Source organism: Anomaloglossus baeobatrachus, unplaced genomic scaffold (assembly GCF_048569485.1).
Source record: "Anomaloglossus baeobatrachus isolate aAnoBae1 unplaced genomic scaffold, aAnoBae1.hap1 Scaffold_217, whole genome shotgun sequence".
In the NCBI taxonomy this organism is placed as follows: domain Eukaryota; kingdom Metazoa; phylum Chordata; class Amphibia; order Anura; family Aromobatidae; genus Anomaloglossus; species Anomaloglossus baeobatrachus.
In genome coordinates, this window is record NW_027441987.1 from 214,160 (window position 1) to 235,684 (window position 21,525).

Here is a 21,525-nt window from a genome sequence, read left to right on the forward strand (position 1 = left end):
CGGGCCCTAAAAACGCATTTCTTTAGACTAGCCTTTCACCTCACCGCCCTGATCTAATCTAGTCCCTTTCTGCCCTTCATAAAATTTACTTCCAATTCTTGTCCCCTGTACCTGTATAAATTCAGGCCGATGACAGGTCCATGCACCTGGTTTTGAATCCCCTATTAAATCGATGGCTGGACCATATATGACGAGCTTTTCTCCCCCATTCACCTTTTGTGCCTCCCCTATTTCCTTATAGACTGTAGCTTACGAGCAGGGCCCTCACTCCTCCTGGTATCTTAATAGTGTTATTTTGTATTGTCTCATATTGTCTGTACATGTCCCCTCTGAACTGTAAAGCGCTGCGGAATATGTTGGCGCTATAGAAATAAAACTTATTATTATAACTCAAATAGTTTTTTTTGGTCGCAGCAACATCCATTAAGATGCAAAAACAGGTGATCAAAACATCTCATCTGTGCAAAAATTGTATAAGTAAAAATGTCAGCTCAAGATGCAAAAAAAGAAGCCGTCCCTGAGCCCCAGATCCTGAAAAATGGGAACGCCACAGGCCTCGGAAAATGGCAACAAAAGCACAATTATTTTTTTGGGCAAAATTCTGAATTTTTTTCACCACTTAGATAAAAGTGAAACTATCCATGTTTGGTGTCTACAAACTCGTACCGACCTGGGAATCATAATGCCATATAGTGAACATGTTAAATACCCCCGCCCCCCCCCCCCCCCCCCGCGCAAATAACTGTGGATTTGCACTTTTAATATTTTTTCTTTTTTCAGTACAATATATGGTTAAACGAAAGGTGTCATTCAAAAGTACAACTCGTCCTGCAAAAAAACAAGCCCTCATATGGGTATATTGACATAAAAATAAAAAGGTTATGGCTCTTGGAAGGAGGAAAAAACGGAAAATCGCCAAGGGGAGGTGGTTGAAGGGGTTAATAGTAATATTTGTAAAGGGTATCAACTATCCCTCTTCCGTACACTTGTTAGTAAAATATCTGGCTTTGGGAAAGCTGGGTGATTACTGTACCTATTTCTCGGCTGACCCAGCTTTCCCAGTGTCCGGATTAGATGCGGGGCCCAGGATCCTGGGGTGACTGTGACTCCTGCACCCCGGATAGTTATACCGCTCTCTGTAATATCTGCTTTCTTCGGTAGCCGATGTATCAGTCTATGTGTAATACACAGATATTTCCTTGTATATTGGAGCTGTTGTATTATGTGTGTGTGAGTGTAAACTCCTCAAGATTTGCAAATTAAAAGGTTTACCCCTGAATCTATTTCTGTCTTCTCTATAGTAGCTCGGCCACATCTCCAGATCCTCACTGCGTCATTCCTTACATTTCTCTGGCTCCATCTCCTCCATACACGTTTCTGTGCTCAGTGTGAAGTGGGCGGTCCTTCACTGGTGGCCATGTGACCTCTATAAACTACATTTCCCACAAGCCCCGGCTTCTCCAGACTCACTGCTCTCATCAGTGTAAGGGTATGTGCGCACGTTGCTTTTTACCTGCTTTTTACCTGCTTTTTTGCTGCTTTTTCTTCTGCGCTGTTTAATGCCAAAATGGATGTGTTCTTCTATTCAAGCAAAGTCTATGGGAATTTGGGTTTCTTGTTCACACTATGTTGTTCAAAATGCTGCCTTTTTGAGGCAGAACTTTGGTCAAAAACTCAGCTTTTCAAAGAAGCAACATGTCAATTGTTTTTGCCATTTGGGTTTTGCACTGCAAAGCTGAGTTTTTGACCAAAGTTCTGCCACAAAAAGGCAGCATTTTGAACAACATAGTGTGAACAAGAAACCCAAATTCCCATAGACTTTGCTTGAATAGAAGAACACATCCATTTTGGCATTAAACAGCGCAGAAGAAAAAGCATCAAAAAAGCAGGTAAAAAGCAGGTAAAAAGCAACGTGCGCACATACCCTAAAGCTATATTAGCTGCTCCTCCATTGCTTTGTGATAGGAGTAGTGATAGGAGGTTCTGTGTACAGTCCAACCGCCCTCCATACTACAATTCTGTTTTAGATATTCTCCCCTATGTGTTCTCTCCTATCTCTTTGTTTCCCATAGCAACCAATCACAGCGCAGGTTTCATTTTACCAGAGCTGTTTAAAACATTAAAGCTGAGCTCTGATTGGTCGCTATGGGTAACAGAGACAGTTTCTCTTTCAGACAGTGTGGATGAAGGCCCAGTTGTGTTTATATTGTATGTATAGGCAGGAGGCGGCCATTATAACAAATATCAACATAAAAATTCATGCTTTATAGAAGATAAATACATTGGTGGTTTAGTTGCTGGTAAGTCTGTGCTCGTTCGGCTTTACAGCGCTTTATGAGAGGATTAAGTTGTGTGTGACAGGAGCGGGCGCACAGTGTCCGTGTTGACTGTGCAGTCAAATGTGCGCACTATCACTGCAAAGTAAGAAGAGGATGACCACTATAGAAGAACAGCAGGTGTCTACTGAGCATGTGCGACCTGTCATGAAGGAACTACAGGACGTATCCATGGGCAACCAGGTAGACAGAATCCTCCGACATGTGGATTTCAGTGGGCGGCACTTTCAGAAATTGATTAATTTCACTACTTTATTTATTTCAGTATTTTAACCCCTTCACATCTGTTAAACGTTCACGTTTAATAATTAATATACTGTATGGGATTTTATATATATATATATATATATATATATATATATATATATATATATATACATACACACACATACACCGTATTTGCAGTTTATAAGATGCACCGGATTTTAAGATGCATCAGAAGTTTAGATTTAAAAAAAAAGGGGGGGGGGGGTCCGTCTTACAATTCGGTGGTTTCTTACCGGGGAGGGGTATCAGCGGTGGTGGAGCGGGGTCACAGGAGGCAGGGGCGGTGGTGGAGCGGGGTCACAGGAGGCAGGGGCGGTGGTGGAGCGGGGTCACAGGAGGCAGGGGCGGTGGTGGAGCGGGGTCACAGGAGGCAGGGGCGGTGGTGGAGCGGGGTCACAGGAGGCAGGGGCGGTGGTGGAGCGGGGTCACAGGAGGCAGGGGCGGTGGTGGAGCAGGGCGATGCTGTGCGGAGGGGGGTAACAGATGCTTGCTGCGGGCGCTGTGAGTGAGGCAGGAAACATCCAGAAACTTTCGGCGGTGCAGGCTTAAAAAAAAATGGCTCCCGGCGTCTGCGCATGAGCAGATTGCGATATTGGCTCCATGACAAGCCAGGATCTCATCACACACACGCTACCTCCGGGCGCCATTTTCCTTAAAAAACAAGCAAAAAAAACCCCTCCAACACATTTCAGCCAATTACACTGAGCAAAGGGGTTTAACCCCTTCACGACCTTGTACGGATCTATCTGTCAAGGATCGTGTCCCGTTAAGCCCCGCCCCCTGCCGCGGGCAGGCGGCGGTCAGCACACATATCAGCTGTTTTCAACAGCTGACATGTGTGCCTGCTAGCCGCGGGTGGAATCGCTTCCACCCGCAGCCATTAACCCCTTAAATCTTGCTGCCAAAATCTGGCAGCAAGATTTAAATGTGCGCGGCCATGTTTTTTTACTTACCGCCGCCCCCACCGGAAGTCACGTGCGTTATCACGTGACTATCGGTGGTTGTCATCGTAGCACAGGGTCATGTGATGACGCCTGCAGCTATGATGTTTCACTTTCGTTTTCCCTCGGCCGAGAGCAGAGGGAAAAACAAAGTGACTATTTCTGCTGTTTACAGCGGTATAGCTGTGATCAGCAGATAGATAATAGCGATCGGATTGCTGATTGCTATAGCCCCCTAGGGGGACTAGTAAAAAAAAAAAAAAAAAAAAAAAGTTTTAAAAAAATAAAAAAAAACCCTAAAAGTTCAAATCCCCCCATTGAAAATTAAAGGGTTAAAAAAATAAATAAATATACACATATTTGGTATCGCCACGTTCAGAAATGCCCGATCTATCAAAATATAAAATCAATTAATCTGATTGGAATTTTTTTGCCACTACGCCGTTTACCAAACGCAAAAATTACGTTTTTTGGTTGCCGCAAGTTTTACGCAAAATGCAATAACAGGCGATCAAAACGTAGCATCTGCGCAAAAATGGTACCATTATAAAAGTCAGCTCGAGACGCAAAAATAAGCCATTACTGAGCCATAAAAAAATAAGAACGCTACGTGTTTCGGAAAATGGCGCAAAACGTGCGTCACTTTTATTGGACAAGCTTGTGAAATTTTTTTAACCCCTTAGATACAAGTAAACCTATACATGTTTGGTGTCTACAAACTCGCACCGACCTGAGGCATCACATAGATACATCAGTTTTATCATATAGTGAACTCAGTGAATAAAACATCCCAAAAACTATTGTGCAATCACACTTTTTTTGCAGTTTTTCCACACTTGGAATTTTTTTGCTGTTTTCCAGTACAATATATGGTAAAACCTATGGTTTCATTTAAAAGTACAACTCGTCCCGCAAAAAACAAGCCCTCATATGGCAAGATTGACGGAATAATAAAAAAGTTACGGCTCTCGGAAGAAAAGGAGCAAAAAACAAAAACGCAAAAATGGAAAGTTCCCGGGGGCTGAAGGGGTTAAAGTAAAAAGATGTCCAGGTATCACAATATAATCCCACCACCCCCTGCTCAGAAATAACTATGGGTGTAATTGCTTCAAGTTTAGCAAAAGTAAGAACAATTCACAGAAGTCAGAACAAAAAAATAAAAGGGATAAAACTATCTTTATTGTGAAAAACAGAATAAAATATAGGGTGTAATGCAAAGGACAGGACACTAGATGGCAGCACACTGCAGGAGACCAGTGAGGGCAGATACAGCACCAGCAATGTGTGACACAGATCAGGCGTCTCAGCAATAAAACACGTGTGGAGACAATATGGGGGAATAACTGAGGCACAGCCCGAGCACAGCAATGCTGCTCACATAGACCATGGCCAAACCAACCCAAAGCTATGGGAGCAGAGCCCTGCCCCTGACAGTGGCCTGATGCCCCCTCCTGCCTTATGTGCGACCCCTGCAGCCCCTGCTCTGTGAGGAAGGAGACATGGAGCTCCTGAGTGGAGAGGGACTGTCAGAGCCGGGGCCATTGTGTGGAGCAGGGATATGCCGGAGCTCACAGAGAGACCGGGAACAACCGAGGCTGCACTGTCCCCATGAACCTGTGCTCCAGCCACGTGCCACTATCCACATGCAGGGGAAGCGGCCATTGCTGCGGGGGGGAGCGGCCATTGCTGCGGGGGGGGGAGCGGCCATTGATGCGGGGGGGGAGCGGCCATTGATGCGGGGGGGGGGGGAGCGGCCATTGATGCGGGGGGGGGGGGAGCGGCCATTGATGCGGGGGGGGGGGAGCGGCCATTGCTGCGGGGGGGGGGAGCGGCCATTGCTGCGGGGGGGGGAGCGGCCATTGCTGCGGGGGGGGGAGCGGCCATTGCTGCGGGGGGGAGCCGGCCACTGCTGCGGGGGGGAAGCGGCCACTGCTGCGGGGGGAGCGGCCATTGCTGCGGGGGGAGCGGCCATTGCTGCGGGGGGAGCGGCCATTACTGCAGGGGGGAGCGGCCCTGCGGCCGGTGTATGTGCGGTAGTATCGGCCATCTGTGTCATTGGTGTGAGCGGCTGCTCCGACCTGAAGCTCCTGTCTGCAGAGACACAGGAGGCGGCAGCTGCACTCAGCCACACCCGGAGCAGCCCTGGGGGCGGGGCCAGGGTCATGCAGGGCTGATCTGCCGGAACTTCACTGCGAAGAGCTGACTCCTGACTTCCTGTTCTCCTCTGAGGCCGGCGCCATTGCTTGTGCAGACACGTGTGTGATGGTAAGTATTCATTCCTGGGGCTGTGTGTGTATATAATAAATATATATATATATATATATATATATATATATATATATATATATATATAAATAAGAGGCCTGGCTGTGTGTGTATATATACTGTATATTTATGAGGCCTGGCTGTGTGTGTGTGTGTGTATATATATATATATATATATATATATATATATATATATATATATATCTCTTATGAGAGGATTCAGGTACAGAGAAGTGGCAGCCGTCCCCGCACCTCCCCTCCTCCCCATTATTCATGTAACTATGTCTGTGACCACAGAATAGAAAATCTTTGGCAATTATCTGAGTGAGCTGCCGCTTCTTCTCTGTACCTGAATTCTGGAATCTTGACCATTGTGTTTTGTATTTTTTTTTTTAAAAAAATATAAGACGCACTTTTTTTCCCCCAAATGTTGGGGGAAAGTGGGGGGGTGCGTCTTATGGTCTGAATGTGGCTGCGGGGAATGAGGGTGGAGCGGGTCATCGGGGGCTGTAGCAGCACCTGCCGTGACCACGTGGGCCCGCTCATTAGATATGCACGCCCATCATCTCTCAGCACTGAAGTCAGCGCTGACAGGTGGGCGGGGTGATTGGCGGGGAATGCACGCATATTAAACAGCCAGCCCGCATGATCACCCCTGGCAACTACAACCTGGAGTGATCATGTGCGGCTGTATTCACTGCCCCCCGTGCATCATTATCAGCGTGGGGTGCAGTGAATAAGTACACCCACCCGTCACAGTGTATGGAGCCGTCCCCCTGCAGCATCGCGATGTCTTCCTGTCTGTCCCGGTCAGCTGATCTGTGTAGAAAACGGTGAGCACAGCGATGACATCATCGCTGTGTGCACCGCTAGTGTCCACACAGATCAGCTGACCGGGACAGACAGGAAGACACTGCGATGCTGCAGACAACGGTGACGGCTCCACACACTGTGACGGCTCCACACAGCGGCGCTGCAGCTTAGACAGAGAGGAAGATGATCGGTGCTACATGGAGTGAGGAAAGGTGAGTATAAACGTTTATTTTTTTTTCTGTGCCACAGGATACAGGCCATATACCAGGATGGGGCTATTTAATGAGCAGGATGGGGCTATTTAATGAGCAGGATGGGGCTATTTAATGAGCAGGATGGGGCTATTTAATGAGCAGGATGGGGCTATTTAATGAGCAGGATGGATGGGGGAATATGAGCAGGATGGATGGGGGTATATGAGCAGGATGGATGGGGGTATATGAGCAGGATGGATGGGAGTATATGAGCAGGATGGATGGGAGTATATGAGCAGGATGGATGGGAGTATATGAGCAGGATGGATGGGAGTATATGAGCAGGATGGATGGGAGTATATGAGCAGGATGGATGGGAGTATATGAGCAGGATCATATAAAAGGCAGGAGGATCGTTACCAGAATGGGGTACCTTAGTAGAGAATTTGGGGACATTACCCCCATAAGTGTCAGCAGCAGATCCTCGCCCCATAACTGTGTCATGACCACGTTTTTTTGGTTAAAATTTTATTTTCTTATTTTCCTCCTCTAAAACCAGGGTGCGTCTTATAGTCCGAAAAATGCGGTATGAGGCCTGGCTGTGTGTGTATGTATATACAGCATATACACTGCACAGTACCCTTTCTCCTGTCCTGTTATCAGAGAGGAGACATTGTACTTCGCACTTCTCAGGGTCATTATTGGTTTATTATTTTGTATATTCTGAATAGCGCCATGTATGTGGAGCTGTAGTTGATCATACGCTCTGAGGCGCCATTCACATGTGCCTCTTACAATAACTGTACTCACAGTATATCATACACCGGTCACATATTCTCCCGTATACTGGATGTAATATACTATGTACAAGCATCAGATGTCATATACAGGATAATATGTAACTGGTATAATATGTGATATTTTGTACTTACACCAGTCACATATCCTGTATACTGTATGTAACAGCTGATGTTATATACAGGGTAAAATGTAAATGGTATAATGATGACTGTAATAGTATAATAACTCACATATTATCCAGTATATACCATCTGATATCTGTACTCATAACTTATCATATACCAGTCACGTATTGTCCTCTATACTGTATGTAATATACTATGTGCACAGACATCAGATGTATATACAGTGCAGGATAATATGTCTCTGATACATCATATACCAGTCACATATTATCCTTTCTCCATATTTCTGTAACCAGGTCTACTACAAAGAAAGGATATAACAAGATGTCGCTTATATGCTGCTTTGAAGACGTGTCCAATGAACTTCCCCCCCAAATTCTGTGTAAATGTTTGTGCTCTGCAGTGCGAGTGTGTTATTATATTCACCTAGCGCCTTCTCCGGTATCCAGCACCGCTCTCCACCTCTTCTGAGTGATGTTACCGCTTGTCAGACTCCTTGGGTCACACTATGCTGTGACCTGGATGTCTCTTTTACAATGTAAGTCTATGGAACCTCATTCCATAGACTTACTTTGTAAAAGCCTCTTCTAGGTCACGCAGAGCGCAGCGTGACCCAGAGAGTCTGCAGAGCGGTGACGTCACTGAGAAGAGGAGCAGATCTCAGTGCATCCAGGAGAGTCTGCAGAGCGGTGACTTCACTGAGAAGAGGAGCAGAGTGGCGCTGCACACAGGAGAAGGTCGCTGCAGGTGAGTATACGAACACTGACATTTACACAGAGAAAGAAAGAAAAAGTCAATATGCGGCTTCTTTAGGTGGACTGTTTTGTCTGTTTTATAATGGAGGCGAGTGTATATGTGTATGTGTGTGTATATGTATATATATATATATATATATATATATATATATATATATATATATATATATATATATATATATATATATATTTTCCCAACACTGTTTTCCAAGCTCTAGACAGATTTTTGTAGTCCCTATGTGACAACAGACTGATGAATGGTGATAAGAGCGCAGTGCACACTGTCAGGATTCCCCTGTATTCCCAGTGTAGTGATCAGATATGAATATATGAAGCAGCCGGAGGTAAATACAATAAGGATGGGCCGCTGCTGTGTGCTTCACCCCCAAAATTTGCCAGCCAGCCCCTGCTCACATGTGATGTAATGCTGAAAGAACTGTGGAAACTGTTCAGTAAAAGACTTGCTTAATAAGGACTGGTGGTCTCAGTGTCAGTCTACACTGCTGTCTGGTCCTGGCCTGCCAAAGGCAATGGTGACATGCGGTCTGCTAAGAGGCATGACCTGCACCACACAAGTCCACGCACCCAGCCAGGGCCACGGTTTTCATGTAGTGTGCGGGGGCGTCTGGAGTCAACCCCTTGTCCGCCCCTACCACCTCGTGCCACCCTACACGTTCTCCAGAGATGTTGTGCTTTCACCTAAGCAGTTGGTGTCATCTATAAAATGGAGCAGATACTCTGCTGTAAAGGCCGGGAATGGAGATAGCGAAGCAACCGGAATTTAAACCCCTTAGATAATATAGCTGAGAGAAGCGGCAGAGGTGTGAGGTGACCTCTGTGAGGCCGGCCTCATTCATCCATGTCTCACAATCTGAGAATGGCTTGTGATGTACAGACTGACCACAAGTCTCCAGACCAGGGACATCTTAAAGGGAACCTGTCACCAGTTTTTTAGCCTATAAGCCGCGGCCACCACCAGTGGGCTCTTATATACAACATTCTAATATGCTGTATATAAGAGCCCAGGCTGCTGTGTAGGACATAAAAATCACTTTATAATACTCCCCTAAACTGGGCGCAGCGGTGGATATGGGTCAAATGGGTGTCTTCGTCCTCCGGTGCCGACGCCTCCTCTTTCGGCCATCTTTTTCCTCCATCTTCTGAAGCCGCGGTGCATGACGCAACTGACGTCATACAGACTCGCCGGCATTCAGGACCTGAGCAGGGCAGATCAAAGTATTGTATTGCGCATGCGCGGGACCGGCGAGTGTGGATTACGTAGACGCATCATGCACACAGGCTTCAGAAGGAGGATGAAGATTACTGAAAGAGTAGGCGCCGTCACCAGAGGACCAAGATGTCCATTTGAGCCACATCCACCGTAACGACCGGTTTAGGTGAGTATTATAAAGTGTTTATGTTGTACACAGCGGCCTGGGCTCTTATATACAGAATTCTAACATGCTGTATATAAGAGCCCGGTGTTGGTGGCTGCAGCTTATAGGTAAAAAAACGGTGACAGGTTCCCTTTAACAGCATTTTGGGCCCCTGGGCAAACCACTGTGCTGGGGCCTCTACGACAACCACTTACAGGAATAAAAAGTAAATGGTGATAATATTAAACATATATTTATTATATTGGCACGTCAACAAAACTGGTGTGAACACATTAAAAACATTCAAGTGATCAACACGATAAACATCTGAACAATACACAAGGCTCGAAAAACCCAATAATCCTCAGTAAGTCAGACATTATATGGCACACTATGGAGGTATGGATTTTGTTTTCAGAGAATTGCTTTCTTATTCGCTTGAATTCAATGGTCTTCAGGATGTCACTTTCCATGCACATGAGGGAAGCCAGTTGAAACGGTGCTACAAAGCAGATTTATTAGAAGTTTCAGTTTTGAAAAAGTACGTTCTCCAGTAGAGTTGGTCACCGTCAAGCACATGAACTATCTGAGTGCAATTTCAACATTCGGGAATTCAGATTTCAATTTTTTTCGTCCTATGCAGGAAATGTAGCGCCCCTGAACTACTCAGGGCACTACTAGGTACTGCATCCTCACCTGGATGCAGGACCTACCCCCAGGGACCTGGAACACCAGTGCCAGTAATACCTACACACACACACACACACACACACACACACACACACACTCCCACTCTCCCAGTTTCCAGTCCACGTTGGCTAGTCAGACACCACAGGATTTGCCACCTAGAGGGCGGAGCCAGTCCAGGGGACTAGACAGCCTGGTGGGTGGGGACAGTCAGTCAAGTGAGGAGAGTGAAAGTGAATGGAAGTGCCTCAAGCTGGGTCGTGCAATGGTGACTTGAGGGTACATGAGAGTAGTTGCCAGGGTAGGTACACTCAAGTACCACTGGAACCAGAGCACCAACGGGGCACAGGGCCTTAGGTCAGGTGCCATCTTCACGCGGCCTGGCAAATACCTGCACAGTGAGGGGACCTTCACTGACCCACAGATCCGGGGGTATCGGCAGTACCGAGCGGATCAAGTTTCGGGACCACGGACCAACCCTACAGAGTCCACAATGCCCACCAGACGTGTGAGGAGACTGCCGAAAGCAGTCGGGACCCAAACAGACTTCATGCTACGGGGACCCAACCACACTGAGGGTGCTGGGGACAGAGCAACTGAGTCATCAAACGAACTACAGGGACCTGAACCAGCCGTCCAAGGGTCCAGAGTGAGTAAAACTGTAAAACAGTGTGGCCTCCCTTCTTCGGCGAAAGTCTCCACTATATTCCCCAGGGCCCGGCCCTACCTGTAGAGGGCCTACCACCACAGCTGCCATTACCACCAGCCCTAGGGATAACCAACCAAGCAGCGTTGGTTCCACCATCCTAACTGCAACCTGCAGGTGGCGTCACACCAAAGACTTTAATCTCCCCTGTAAATACTCCCCCATTAAAAAGCTTCCCCAGGGTCACGGACGCGGGCAACGGCCAGTATTCACCGGTGACACAGTATCCCCGTAAATGTACGGCCTGGGACATATAGCCCTGGGCGACACAGAAGAGTCTCACAATTTTCATCTTGAGCCATGTACTGCTTGAGATGTTCACATTCATTTAAAGTGAACCTGTCGGGTGCAATATGCACCCAGAACCACGAGCCGCTCTGTGTGCACGGTGAACGCTGAGCTGAATGTGCACTAGACCTTTCTGAAGCTTAATTGTGTCTAGCAATGACCATCTATGAAGCTAATGTCGTTGCCACCTGAGTAAAAAAAAGCAGTTTGAGCTATTACATGAGGTACAGTGCCTTGCAAAAGTATTCCCCCCCCCCCCTTGAATTTTTCAACCTTTCCCCACATTTAAGGCTTCAAACAGAATGGTAAAATTTTTAAATTTTATGGTGAAGAATCAAAAACAAGTGGAACACAATTGTGAAGTTGAATATTTATTGCTTATTTTTTAAATTTTTTTTGTAAAAAATAAACTGAAAATTGGGGCGTGCAATATTATTCTGCCCCTTTAACTTAATACTTTGTAGCGCCACCTTTTCTGCAATTACAGCACAAGTCGCTTGGGGTATGTGTATCAGTTTTGCACATCGAGAGGCTGAAATTCTTGCCTATTTTTCCTTTGTAAACAGCTGGAGCTGAGTGAGGTTGGATGGAGGCGTTTGTGAACAGCACTTTTCAGCTCTTTCCACAGATTCTCGATTGGATTCAGGTCTGGACTGTGACTTGGCTATTCTCACACCTGGATACATTTATTTGTGAACCGTTCCATTGTAGATTTTGCTTTATGTTTGGTATCATTGTCTTGTTGGAAGACAAATCTCCATCCGAGTCTCAGGTCTTTTGCAGACTCAAACAGGTTTGCTTTAAATATGGTCCTGTATTTGGCTCCATCCATCTTCCCATCAATTTTAACAATCTTCCATATCCCTGCTGAAGCAAAGCAGACCCAAACCATGATGCTGCCACCACCATGTTTGACAGTGGGGATGGTGTGATGAGCTGTGTTGCTTTTATGCCAGACTCCCCTACCTCAGCTGTAGATCTCTGCAGTTCATCCAGAGTGATCATGGGCCTCTTTGCTGCATCTCTGATCAGTCTTCTCCTTGTTTAACATGAAATTTTTGAGGGACGGCCGAGTCTTGGTAGATTTGCAGTGGTATGATACTCCTTCCATTTCAATATGATCGCTTGCACAGAGCTTCTTGGGATGTTTAAGGTTTTGGAAATCTTTTTGCAACCAAATCCGGCTTTGAACGTCTCCAACAGTATCACGGACCTGCCTGTTGTGTTCTTTGGTCTTCATGATGCTATCTGCGCTTTAAACAGAACACTGAGACTATCACAGAGCAGGTGCATTTATACGGAGACTTGATTACACACAGGGGCTTATATTTATCATCATCAGTCATTTAGGACAACATTGGATCATTCAGAGATCCTCAATGAACTTCTGGAGTGAGTTTGCTGCACGGAAAGTAAAGGGGATGAATAATATTGCACGCCCCAATTTTCAGTTTATATTTTACAAAAATTTAAAGGGAACCTGTTGCCAGTTTTATGGCCTACAAGCTGCGGCCACCACCACCAGGCTCTTGTATACAGCATTCTAACATGCTGTATATAAGAGCGCAGGTCGCTGTGAGAACATAAAAAACACTTTATAATATTCATCTAAATCGGTCGCTGCGGTGCTGGTCGGCCTGGTGAGTGGCGCCTCCTATCTCGGCCATCTTGCTCCTCCGTCTTCTGAAGCCTGTGTGCATGACGCATCCACATCATACACACTCGCCGGCACTGAGGTCCTGCGCAGGCGCACTTTGATCTGCCCTGCTCAGGGCAGATCAAAGTATTGTAGTGCGCCTGTGCAAGGACCTCAGTGCCAGCGAGTGTGTATGATGTGGACCACTTTTTCCACTTTGTAATTGACCATCCTCTCTTCCTTTGATGCTCTGCTGCTGACTGTCCACCCGTCTTTCGATCTCAGCCTGCGATCCTAACATCATTGTAGCTCATCTTACTAACAGCACTTCAGGTATCACATCCCCACAAGATTACAAGCGCTATACACATCACAGCCAAATACTCATTTTATTTCAGATACTTTTATGTCCACAAAATAAGTCTTATTTATATATATTTTTTTGCCAAATTGTCTATATACATGTTATTTCAGCATAATTGTAAAATGTTTTGTTAAATATTTTTTTACATATTTTTACTTTTGAATCAAACTGAGAGTGACCTCTGACATGTCATGTGCTTGTCCTTGGCGCCTTTTGAAATGTGGACTTTTTTGAGACTCCTGTGCCGTTCTATGTTGTAATGTGTTTTGTTGTTTTTTTGTTTTTTTTTCCTGATGCAGAGGTTGGAATACCTTGAGATGCTTAGGCAATAAGACTTAGGAATCTTGTGTCTCCTGCATCGTTTTTACCGTATTACAATCCATCAAGTACTGAAGGGGTTAAGGTAAATGTCTATTCTGCAGTGATGTAACAGGTAGATGTAACCTGAGCTACAGCCACAACCTTCTCCTGTAAATATTCACTTCTCCCTATGCCGGCTATAGCTCATATTTATGCTGACCATGTTGAAGGAGCTCAGCGCTGCATAGCTGTGGTGTTGTTTCAATTGCAGCTGCGAAGTTTTACTACTGAATAAAACCAAAGAGTGCTTTTTGTTTAGTCTTTTCCCACCTGTTTCTTACCTTCCAGCTGCGCAGGTAGAAGTCATGCATATTTCCTATTTTAAGCTTTCTGCTTATCTACATTGTAGAGAGAATGCTGCCAATCAGTGGTCTGGGTGGGGTTATACAGAGCTCAGCATTCAGAAAACTGGTAATGAAGCTGTGCATCAGAGAAAAGTTTTTAATAAAAAAATGCAGGACCCAGTAAAGTAAGTGGTGTTGTTTCTATTGCAGCTGTGAAGGTCCCTACTGAAGAAACCAAGGAGTGCTTTTGTTGTTTCTTTCCCCACGCATTTGTCTCACCTTCCAGCAGCGGAGATAGAAGTCACGTATATTTCCTACAACTCTCCTCAATCATCTCTCGTGTGACCATCGGCAGCTGATATACTCTAAAGTTCTTGTGTGATACACAACTTAATCTGGTGAGCATACATCCCTTATCTATTCACAATTGTGTTATGGTATCGCCGTATTGTGCTTTTCATGCTCCTTCTTTCTCTCTGTACCCACCACTGATTGACAGTTTCCAGCTTATGTACATTATAGACTGAATGCTGCCAATCAGTGGCCTGGGTGGGGTTATACAGAGCTCAGCATTCAGAAAACTTGTAGCTGTGCAACAGAGAAAAGTTTTTAATAATAAATGCAGGACCCAGTGAAGTAAGTGACACAACTCTGAAATCAGGGTTTCTGCCCCTACATCACATTACTCTCACAAGGGATATTAAACAACTGGTGGCAGATTCCTATTAAGGAGTTAAATAAGTAGTTCACCCATTTTTATTTTTTGCTACATCGATATAACCTTGAGAAAGAATGTTTATCTCAAATACCTTCCGTTGGCCTGTGAGTGGCTCTATTGCGGACCGCTGTTCCCCATCGCATGACCGCCTGGTTCTTCAACCTCGGGGATCTGGTGATGTCACGTCAACTTCCTGTTCACGAGACACCACCGTGGCCGGCCCCAGTCTCCGTGAGTCACTGGGTTGTGGGTGGTGTTTCCCCGCTCGTCACAGCCCAGCATCGCTCCTTCTTGTGTGCTCTGCAGTGAAGTAGCAGGGAGATGCTGGACTGTCACGCTGTGGTGTGTTGAGCGGTGCAACGACGCCCACAGCCCAGTCACTCATAGAAACTGCGGCTGGCCTCAGTTGACGAGACATCACCGGATCCCAGGGGTCATGGAGCCTAGGGGTCACATGATGGGGGTGAGTGGACTACAATAGCACCCACTCATAGGCACTATTGGCAACAAGGTATTTGAGAGAAAATTTGTTTCTCAACATAATATCGATATGGCCCATAATGAAAAGGGGTGAACGACCCCCTTTTAAGTGAATAGGTGAAACTACAACATTGCTAAGTATTATCAGACACATTCCGTTTTGTTTCTTCCTTCCCTCAGCTATGAGCCATGGCGTCTGCTGATCTGATGGACGAGCTGCTCTGCTCCATCTGTTTATCTATTTTTAAGGATCCTGTAACGCTGAGATGTGGACACAACTTCTGCCGGGGCTGTATTGATCGTGTGCTGGATACACAGGACGAGTCTGGAGTTTATTCCTGTCCTGACTGCAGAGAAGGGTTTCAGGAGCGGCCGGCGCTGATGAGGAACATAAATCTTCATAATGTCGCAGAACGTTTCTTGATTACTCAGCAAGAACAAGAGGAGATCACCGGGATCTGCTGCACTTACTGTGTGGACTCTCCTGTACCTGCTGTTAGATCCTGTCTACACTGTGAGGCTTCTCTGTGTGAGAAACACCTGAGGGCTCACAGCAAATCACCAGAACACGTCTTATCTGATCCCAGCACTTCTCTGGAGAAAAGGAAATGTTCTGTCCATAAGAAGATCCTGGAATATTACTGCACTGAGGACGCGGCTTGTATCTGTGTGTCCTGCAGTTTGACTGAGAAACATAGTGGACATAAAATGGAGTCTCTAGATGAGGCCTCAGGGAAGAAGAAGAAGAAACTGAGAAATGTTCTCCAGAAACTGACCACAAAGAGAGAGGAGACTGAGGAAAGAGTCCGGAGTCTGGAGGAGCGCAAGAGAAAAGCTGAAGAGAAAGCAGCTGGAGAAGCCGAGAGAGTCACTGCCCTATGTACAGACATCAGGAGACGGGTGGACGACCTGGAGAAGAAGTTCCTCAGTGAGATCTCCAGGCAGGAAAAGGAAGAGTCACTGTCACTGTCTGCTCTGATCCATCAGCTGGAAATAAAGAAGGACGAGCTGTCCAGGAAGATGAGGCACATTGAGGAGCTGTGTAACATGACTGATCCACTGACCGTCTTACAGGAACCAGACACCGGGGACTTGTGTGATCCTGAGGAGGAGGGAGGTGATGAGGACACAGGGGGACATGGTAAACAGCTTCATGATGGAGATGACCTGGATGTGGCTGTGATCTCACACACATTACACACATTATGTGAGGTAATAACAGGTATAAGGAGGGGGATCTATGTGGAGGGTCCTGCAGACATATTACTGGATGTAAACACAGCGGGTAATTATCTCCTTATATCAGACGACCTGAAAACTGCAACCTGGACACGAGAGAAGCAGAAACGTCCAGAAACAGCAGAGAAATTCCAGATATATAATCAGGTGATGAGCAGGAGGGGATTTACCTCAGGACGACATTACTGGGATGTGGAGAGCTGTAGATCAGGGGGGTGGATGGTGGGGATGTGTTACCCCAGTATAGACAGGAGGGGGAGAAGAGTCACTGATTGGAGATAATAACAAGTCCTGGTGTTTGGGGAGATATAATAATCAGTATTCAGTGAGACATGACAGTATAGAGATCCAGTTACCTGACAAGATCTCCAGTGATAGAGTCAGGATACATCTGGATTATGAGGCCGGGCAGTTGTCCTTTTATGAGCTGTGTGACCCCATCAGACACTTACACACCTTCACTGCCGCCTTCTCCGAGCCCCTTCATGCTGCTTTACGTGTATTTGTGGTATATATTGATGATCACTGTGTAGATAACTGGGTGAGGATTAGAACATAACAGGAAAGAAGCATCAGAAAATTCCCTATTTGTAAAGTAACTTTCATTGTAAACATTTTTCTGATTTTCTATGACATAAAATACATTTCCCTCCGGAGCCTCCTGAAATCTTCCTGTGTTTCCTGACACCACTGACCTTAAGAATAGATCAATAGATTTTTTTTTTTTAAGAGATCACTTCTCAGCAGTCTCATTATCAGCAAAGGAAGGAAGTGAAGTGTAAGGTAACACCTCTGGTATAAAGCTGGAGGACAATAATGCAGGATCCACCATTGACAATAACTGATGGACACAGCTCCCCCCTCCCCGCACAGGGATCTCTGCACAGGACACAGAGCATGCCCACAAGTCCTTTCCAGACGACGGTTTTCTACATCCATGTGTCTGCTCTGGAGCAAATCATTGAGTGACATTAACAGAAAAAAGCACCAGCTCAGACAATATGGCCGCCCCCATCATCATGTACAGAAGATAAAATATAAAAAAGTACAATCAAATGTGAAAATCAATAAGAAAAAGAGAAAAAAGATCATATGTAATAATAGCGTTTAATTCTTATATAATGCAAATTTAAGATTATTCAGTTCTAACCCTTTAAACCTACAATTTAGTTTTGCATTTTCATTTTTTCCTCCCTATTTTCTAATCACCATAGCTTTCTTATCTTTCCGTCACCATAGACGTATAAGAGCTTGTGTGTTGTGAGACTAGCTGCAGATTTTGTTGACATCATTCATTTTACCATATAAAGTTAGGAAAATGGGGAAAAAAAATCCAAATGCAGATTGTGCTGATTAATTTCAATATATATATACATTTTTATTTTCTATTTTTTAATTTTTTACATTTCTTTATTTTTAACTTAGGAAAAGGAGGGGGATTAGAATGTTTTATTTTTTTCTTAATATCTTAAGTTACTTTTTTTTAACGGCCTTGACCCTGCGATCGCTTGTTCTATATACAGCAATGCTCCATTAATGTTGTGTAGAATAAAAATCACAGTTTATGGCTGAATATCACAGGAAAATCAGCTTGACCGGTATGTGGACTTTACATAGGTCCTCGGCCGTCATGGTAGGTCATCAAGACCTCATGATCATATTGCAGGGAGGCTAATAGGCCCCGGAACTAACAGCTGAGCTGGATCTTGGAGCCTAAATGTCACTGTTAGTGACTGACAGGAACATTTATCAAGTTACCAGTTTGATTGTTGACCATTTGCTGCTGTAAAATGTAATCTGTCAGCAGGATTTTGTTATGTAATCTAGGAACAGCATGATGTAAGGTCAGGGAGCCTTATTCCAGAGATGTGTCACTTACTGGACGGCTTTGTGTAGTTTTGATAGAATCCCTGTTTTCTTTGCTGTAGATGTAGCAGAGCTCGACATGCTGAGTTGTCTAAAACCTCGCCCACACCACTGATGGGCAGCTTTCTGTGTACACTGTATATTGGAAGCAAGCTGCCAATCAGTGGTGGGGGCAGGGTTACATGGACTAGCTGCCACATGAGACCTATTCCTCTAGTGATAATCTCCTGCTGATAAAACATTGTAGTGAAGCTACAGCAAGTGACAAAACCCTGGAATCAGGCTCTCTGCCCCTACATCATGCTGCTTTCAGATGACATGGCAAAAACCTGCTGACAGATTCCCTTTAAAGACAGATGCTATGGAAAAGAGACAACATTTCCCCTGTGTACAACAGGCTCAGCTCCGGTTTTAATTAGCAGAAAATATAGATGATATATTCTCCTTAGGTGGGATCTCCTGATGATCAGCCGATCGCTGCTTCTGCTTCCATTTAGTCAATGTTTGTTGTCTTGTCTCTGACAATTGGATCCATTTGCTGTTATGATGACATGAGTTGCTGGTGACAGATCCTGTTATTGTCATCCTGTGTAGTCAGCACATTGAGCACATGAAGGTGGCGCTTTCTGAATATTGAAATCACTAGTAGCATAGCCGAGTACTATGAGGCCGGAGTCACCGCCGCCGGCTCCTGCCTGTACCCTGATAGCTATATGACTGTAACAGCCGCTACTTTCAGCCATTACGAAGGGGAGATCACAGCATAAAGAATTATACAGCTGTCATTAAAGGAGTTTTCCACTTATAGAAAAGTGATCCCTAAACCTTTCTCAACATGTAATATCACAAACATAGACAGTACTCCCCCTCCCCCGGTCCAGCATCAGGTCACAGCGATGTGCGTTGCAGTCATGGTGTCACCGCTGCAACCGAAACACAGAAACCAAAGCTGCGGTGGAGAACTGGTGCGAACAGCGGGAGGGCGAGTACTGTATAACTGTTACAGGGTAGGAAACAGTTTTCTATAAGTTGAAAACCCCTTTAAGTCCAGAAAGTGCTGCATAAATCTTTAAACATTTAGCTCCCCCTAGTGGTGGCCACAATTACTGTATATCGTCATACTGTTATAAGAATCCTCATTAGAATATAAGGATCTGACAACAGCTTCTTGTCAATGGTTTCCAGATGGAAAAAACTGAAAATATTTTACTGCAATAAATAAAAATAACTAATAAGACAAATGATTGTATAACTCCAGATAAAACTGCTGATAATAAATGGTATATTATTGCACATCACTGCTGGTGTTTTTATTGTGTGTGCGGCTCGGTGAACTGGGGGCAATTTCATAAAAATGTCTCCTTACTAAATGCTGGAGTCATCTGGGAGGGGCGGCTTCAGGGAAGAAATATATTCACCTAATGTAACCTACAGTGGGATATGATTCCCTGTAAACACAATATACAAACACATCTAAGAAAACGATGGGCTGGATTCATCATTTTGTGATTTTTTTTTTTTTTTTTATTTATTTTTTTTTGTCTTGTATTCCATGTTTTTTGACCCAAATTCTTCAAAATTGTCCACGCGGTTCATGAATTTTCCGATAAATGAAAAATGCTCTTTTTCTTGCTTTAGTTTCTGCGACTTAAAAAAAGACACAAAAATGCGTCAAAGTGAAATCTTCTCCAGGAACCTTATTCCACCGAGGGACTAAATTTATATGTACCATGGAAAAGCAACTTCCGTCTGGAACTCTTTTCATGGGACTCTGTATCCCTCTTTAGTAACTTTTATAATGAGTGTTCCTCACCCTCACTTGCTAGCTAGCTAAGTCACAAGCCTTTCTCCTAGGCTCCACAGCTCTTTCCTCCTCTCCCTATCTACTGCCAGGAAATGGGAACCTTTTATGCTCCCTATACTATCAGGGCATACCACGTTGTCCCATGACTCCACCATGTTACCAGAAATCCAGTACATTAACTAGGATCAGTATAAGCATTGCTCCTTATTGAGTGGCAGCTCAGACCCGATGGTCAGTAATGACCTGCGATGGCATATTTAGATCTATCGCATATCCTTTTATAATGAGTGTTGCTCACCCTCACTTGCTAGCTATCTAAGTCACAAGCCTTTCTCCTAGGCTCCACAGCTTTTTCCTCCTCTGCCTGTGTGCACTTGTCTACTGCCAGGAAATGGGAACCCTTTATGCTCCTGTAATGAGGCGAACAGCTCTGACTGTTTTTTGACTGAAAAGGACATGGAGACTGACATTACACAGGATGGTGCTGCCACCTTGTGGACAAGTGCTGAAATTGCTCAAGGGGCGGACACTGTAAAATCTGATCCCCTTGTAATGGGATCAACAATTCAGACTGCATCATCAATGTAGAAATGGATTTGAACATTGCTTCAGCACTTGCCCACAAGGGGGCAGTGTCAGACTGTGCAATCACAGACACAGAGGTGGGAAATTCCCTACAGCTCGTGTGTTTGAACCAGGAAGTAAAAAAGCGGCAAGGCAGTACAGACGCGGAGCTCAGCCAGGAGAGAGCTACGTGTGGTCTCCCTGAACAGAGGGCTCTTTTGCAACTGGATTCTTGGAAGAATCACCCTGTGGAAGTGGTTTCTGCCATCCCCGGTCTGCAGGACTTTGTTTGCACCGAGGATCTAACCGGACTGCAGAGCATCGCACCCTGAGTGCAAGTGCAGGGGCCGTTACCGACACAAGGGAGCCATCCGTGCAACCGTGACCTCCCTTCTTCTGCTCGGTGTGCCCCGGGACTAATAGACTGACTAGAATCCGTTACCAGCGGGAGAAGATCAAAGGAGAAGACCGAGGAGCTGCATCCCTTCAGCGCTGCACCGGGACCTATCATCGTGAGACTCCAGGCCTGCGACGTGGGAGCGGCATCTTCTTCTGGGATAGACTGGTACGTGATTGTAGGGAAAGTTAGGGAAAGTTGCCTCCATTTCTTTGTTGTTTTCTCTTTTCTTTTTTTTCTTGCTGCGTACCCGGAAGGA

At 45.3% G+C, this 21,525-nt stretch overlaps 1 protein-coding gene across 1 annotated transcript; it reads left to right on the plus strand.

The window, feature by feature from the left end:
* The first annotated feature begins 5,559 nt into the window (after positions 1 to 5,559).
* LOC142261410 (E3 ubiquitin/ISG15 ligase TRIM25-like) lies at positions 5,560 to 19,774 on the plus strand. Its single transcript, XM_075332100.1, is given in 5 exon segments — positions 5,560 to 5,809; positions 13,854 to 13,957; positions 14,409 to 14,596; positions 15,577 to 16,890; positions 16,892 to 19,774. Coding segments are annotated over 2 exon segments (1,608 nt in total). The 5' UTR covers positions 5,560 to 5,809; positions 13,854 to 13,957; positions 14,409 to 14,596; positions 15,577 to 15,585; the 3' UTR covers positions 17,195 to 19,774.
* The last annotated feature ends 1,751 nt before the right edge of the window (positions 19,775 to 21,525 follow it).